The sequence below is a fragment of the Dendroctonus ponderosae genome, unplaced genomic scaffold (assembly GCF_020466585.1).
Source record: "Dendroctonus ponderosae isolate FM_Combo_2020 unplaced genomic scaffold, Dpon_F_20191213v2 Dpon_F_20191213_7, whole genome shotgun sequence".
Taxonomy (NCBI): Eukaryota; Metazoa; Arthropoda; class Insecta; order Coleoptera; family Curculionidae; genus Dendroctonus; species Dendroctonus ponderosae.
In genome coordinates this window covers 6,779,995-6,784,921 of record NW_026018916.1, presented here as the reverse complement: position 1 = coordinate 6,784,921, position 4,927 = coordinate 6,779,995, and the positions used below count along the sequence as shown (strand labels likewise).

Here is a 4,927-nt window from a genome sequence, read left to right as displayed (position 1 = left end):
TTTCGATAGCTATTTTCTGCTATCGTTATCAAAAGAACCTAAATGAACCTAAAAAAGAGTATGTTAATAAATTGTATAACAATAGTAGGATAATACAATATATGAAAATTCGCTCTGATAATTCGTCTGTGTAAATAATAAATAAATAATAATAAATAAATAACTGACAATTTACACAGACGAATTATCAGAGCGAATTTTCATATATTGTATTATCCTACTATTGTTACACAATTTATTAACATACTCTTTTTTAGGTTCATTTAGGTTCTTTTGATAACCCTAGCAGAAAATAGCTATCGAAACGTCAAGGTAATTTTTCAAATTAATTTTTTTTTGATAAATAATTCGTTCTTATTGCGAAATAGGAGCACTATTTATCAATCTGTAATAAAAGACGTAAGGAAATTCTGTCTTTTCTAAAGACCTAAATTTTTGAGGCGAAATACCCAAAAAGAAGTTTGTAAAAAAATGAATCCGCCTCAACAATATAGAACTTATCTTCAGTTTGTTTATTGTTGACATTTTTGTAGAAAGTGCCTGTTCACACGACAATATTTCCAATGGCAAATTTCACGTTCAAACGATCAATACAACAACTCAACAACAACTAAATAAAAAACGCTCCTAGCGCCGATCTTTCACTAATTAAATTTTTAATTTCGATCCATTTATATTTGTCTGAATTCACTCAAATCAAATCAAAGAAAAATCACTCAGCTGCAGTGATTAATGCACAACGCAAAAACTCAAATAAATACCCGAATTAATGTTGTTTTTCTAAAAATATTGACTAAACAAATAAACCGCGAATAAATCACTTAAAAATGAAACTGATACTCACATTCCGAGCGATGATGGAAATCAACGAAATTTTAAATTCAATTAATTAAAAATGTCCTTTAAAAATTCTGATTTCAGGAATTATTCCGCCACAAACGCGATGAGCTTAACTCACCAAATCGCAGAGCGGCATCAACTCAAAAGCGCAACTCAACACAGTGTTACCCAGGCCTACGGTCATATTCAGTCGACCGTAGGTAGGCTTAGGTGCTGCTAAGCTAACTTGCACTTGTAACAATTTCAATTTTTGCTGAATACCAAATATTGTGAGCTTTTTTTAATTTATATTAGAAATAAATTTAACATATTGACAGAGAAATGTATAAAACAATTTTCAATTTGAATGTGAATAAGCGTTTTTATATCAATAAACGGTTTGTTTGTGAAAAAATGCGATGGGTACTGTCAAGCAAAAAATGTATAAAACATGTCTTAAATAATTAATTGATCATTGCAAGAGTAAATTATACTTTTCATTTGTAAAGAAAAAAATATTGCAAGTCCTTTGTAACTCAAATGTGATTAAAACGAGTTATTTTAAAACAATTTAACCGTAATTCAAACGACCATATATCAATCGGGCTGCAATGCTTTACTAATCCTAGTCATTACCTTGGAATTAAAGCCATTCGCTTATATTGCTAATGTAAGAAAAAATCAATGTTTGAAATCAAAATATTATTCAATAACTAATATTTAGTAAAACAGCTAAAATAATCTTCATTTAAATCAATATAGTCGCTTATATTTTTGGAAATATTTAAAATACATGTTGTCAAAGACGTATTAAAATCTATAGCAAACCGACGGGGACCACTCACCAAGTCATTAGTAACCAGTCAATTCATTAGTAATCACTGCATTGGCTAGATACTAAATTTTGGATAGTAAAAAGCAGTTTGAATTGGTACAACGCGATAAGAACAGTCTCAACGAAGACGTACATATATTTCATTATTTTCAATTTATCGTAGTAAAAGTCAAATAACGTTAATCTAATTTGTAATCAAATTTGTCACGCTTTAGCTCACATTTCTACACTAGGCAATTATATAAACGGAAACGAGACTTAATGTCCGATAACAAAGAAATTAAGTTAATAAAGCCCAATGGGGTCAATAAACAAGCATGACAATGTAATTGTTATTTATTCGTGAACAAGGAAAATGTTAATTGGTCTTTCTGAAGAACAACAAACAGTTGAAAATACATTTTTCGGTCTAACAGTGAAAATAAGATGTCAAATTATCCAAGAAGTCGTAAGTTCGAAACCGATTTCTTGATTTGCTTGGTTGGATTTATAATCCTGCTACATTGAAACATTCCCTGTCAGATTCTGGCAGCATATGTTGAAACAATCTTACGAATCTAGTTAATTTACAGAAATGTCCCCCACAGCCAGGAATGTTTAGGTGTTTCGGTCCGTCTTCAGTGTAGTCCTGGTAGAAGAACTGGAAAATCAAATTTCGAATACACAAATTTCAATCATTGTTTGCGAGTTTCAATGTTACCTTGAATCCTCTCACGGTTCCATAATTGTGCAGCTCAATAATAACATAACTACCATAAGGAGGTACATGAGGATAGAACACATCCAGATACCTCAAAAGTACTGCTATGTTGAATTCGTGGGCTGAGTATAAGAATATTTTCGTGCCTTTGTAATATTCTCCCTTAATTTTTGTATACGAATCGTCTATGATTTTCTTTACAAGAAATCCTATTGAAATAAGGGAAGTAGATATAGAACATTTCTGTTCTTTATAACTTACCCACTACATATTTTTTCAATTCATCAGTTGCAGAACTTACATTATAGTCGTTTATTGCCAACTGGAGAATTTGCTGATAGACGCTTTTGGCCCACTCCGGATGATCATAGCCATTTTCTTTCTGAAAATTGACAAATCCCCAAATATGAAGAGAAATTAAGAAAACTGTATTTTGACCGGGATTAATAAGCAGAACATATTTGCTACGTATTTTTGTGTTGTTGGTCAAATTTAAGACTGTTTCTTCGTTTCTGTATAGTTGATCTAGGATACCTTTTCCCCATTTGTTATGAAACTAATAGATGTTAAAGAGTTGACACAGAAAAATATTATGAATTGCGTCCATAGCCTGAATGTATTTATAATTCGCAAGGGCACTAGTAAATTTCCCTTTTTTGTTACGTTTCCATTTTGTTAGAATACCGAAAAGATGTCCTCAAGTATAATAAACCAGTTTCGCATTAGCATTAAAGGCTGACAAATCTCTACTTGCCTCAGTGGTCAATGAAAAGTACAAATCAGCGAAAGCTTTGCTATACATTGGACTGCCAGTGTGATGCTCCAAATATTTGATAAGATCCGTGTGATTTTCGAATAACATTTTTCCTTCGGTCGAATTCAGGTACTTCCAGAATAGTTTGTTATATCGTGGACAGTTTTGCAAGGGATCAGCCAACACCTGCAAATAAATATTAATATTGGGTTGAAAATAGTCTTGATGTTGTTTTATTAATTGTTCTATTACTATTAATACCCCGGTTACTTTTTATTTTAATTTACAAATTTGCAGCAGTTTTTTTACGGAAAACTGCTCATGCGAAACAATCGTGATTTTCCTAACTTCAAAAATTAGGAAAATCCGTTGCTTTGTGTTACGTTTTTAGAAATTTTTATACAGGGTGACTCAAAATTGGCGTCATTCCTCTGGGGCTGTTTATGGAAAACAAAGAAAATAGGAAAAAAATCGTTCTTATCAAAAACTGAGATATTTGCATTAGATCAGCAATCAAACTCAAGGAAAACTGAGATAGATTAGGGTAACCGCCAAATTCAACGGATTTCAACAATACCTCCCATAAAGCCTTATAGCTTAATGATCTTAACGGTTAGTAAAGAAAAATAAAGTCAGTAACCCACAAAAACTAAAAATATGTTAACAAAAGGTGTCTTCCTATAACTGATAATGGCAAAAAACATCAATGCCGCTTTGATTTTCATAAAAAACTACGTTTTAATATAAAAAAAAATTATGATTTCAAATAAGGATAGTAATTTTTCTTTCAAAAGCTTCCGAAGCATTCCAATAGGCTACCAATCAAACATAGAACCATTTCGAAATAATTCCTCATAACAAAGTTGAAATTTTCGTAAAAAAATGTTTCAGTATTTCTCTCGTACCGTGCAAATGAGCCCCTTTATCCCTTTAAACGTGAATGATGCTAATGTTGAATCATCCTGTCTATATTAAAAACTATAAACCTACATGATCCTCATGAATTGGCCAGTAATTGAATGGTACGGGTTGCCAATCCAACTGGTTTTCCCAAACCAAATCACCTCTTGGGGGAAATAGCGAGGCTAAAACTAATTGCAAGGACATTTTCGTCCTGTTGTAGTCCGTACATCGGGCATCCACCGTATCTAAAGTAAATTCTTCATCTCCCAAGAAGTCGATGTACCTGGTACGTAGTTCTTTGCCTATGTTATATTCTTTTCTTTTACCAGCCTTAAACCAATAAGCAATAGCTTATTATAAAGTAAACCATTGTCTAAACGTAATAATCACGAAGGTTTTCCTGACAATTTTCATATAATTTCAACATAAACAAACAATGTTCCTGGTCGTTTATTTAGAGTATCATAATTTAGTCATTAAAAAAGTGTTTTTTTCTTCAATTTTGTTATCGAAATCACTTTCAGAGGAGCAGTTAATATAAAAATGTTTTAAAAACAATATGCACCATACGAGTTACTTGTGAAACGATTGAGTTAAATCGAAACTCACTCTATTTATTTTATTTAAAATGAGATTTTCGCTTGTAAGCGTTATCATGAAAACGTTGCTGATATCGGATGAAGTGATAGTGGATGAGTGTAATTTTGTAAGCTGGAAAAATAATGCTATCTTCAATATTTATTGAACTCGTTAAGGTAGGTCTGAGTAACTCAACTCATTTTTAGGAGCTGGCGCAGTGCTGCGAACTCAACGGCACAGGTGAAGTAACTCAGTTCCGATACGCAGGGAACGCGCACACTTAAAAAAATGAGGTGACATTTTTTTTAGTTAACTAAAAAATAATAACCATTTTTTT

The 4,927-nt window shown here is 31.9% G+C and overlaps 2 protein-coding genes across 4 annotated transcripts in view; one reads left to right on the top strand and one right to left on the bottom strand.

Annotated features, from left to right (window-relative positions):
- Positions 1 to 4,927, top strand: part of LOC109534662 — a 30,527-nt gene that overhangs the window by 22,258 nt on the left and 3,342 nt on the right. The gene's annotated exons all lie outside the window — the stretch shown is intronic.
- The window catches only part of LOC109534653 (venom acid phosphatase Acph-1), an 18,287-nt gene continuing 15,132 nt past the window's right edge, over positions 1,773 to 4,927 (bottom strand). Inside the window, exons 3-7 of the mRNA XM_048668509.1 lie at positions 4,099 to 4,341; positions 3,109 to 3,294; positions 2,616 to 2,736; positions 2,355 to 2,563; positions 1,773 to 2,294 (exon numbers count right to left, since the gene is read on the bottom strand). Of these exons, the coding sequence (XP_048524466.1) occupies positions 2,142 to 2,294; positions 2,355 to 2,563; positions 2,616 to 2,736; positions 3,109 to 3,294; positions 4,099 to 4,341 (912 nt within the window). The 3' untranslated portion in view covers positions 1,773 to 2,141. The remainder of the gene's footprint in view (positions 2,295 to 2,354; positions 2,564 to 2,615; positions 2,737 to 3,108; positions 3,295 to 4,098; positions 4,342 to 4,927) is intronic.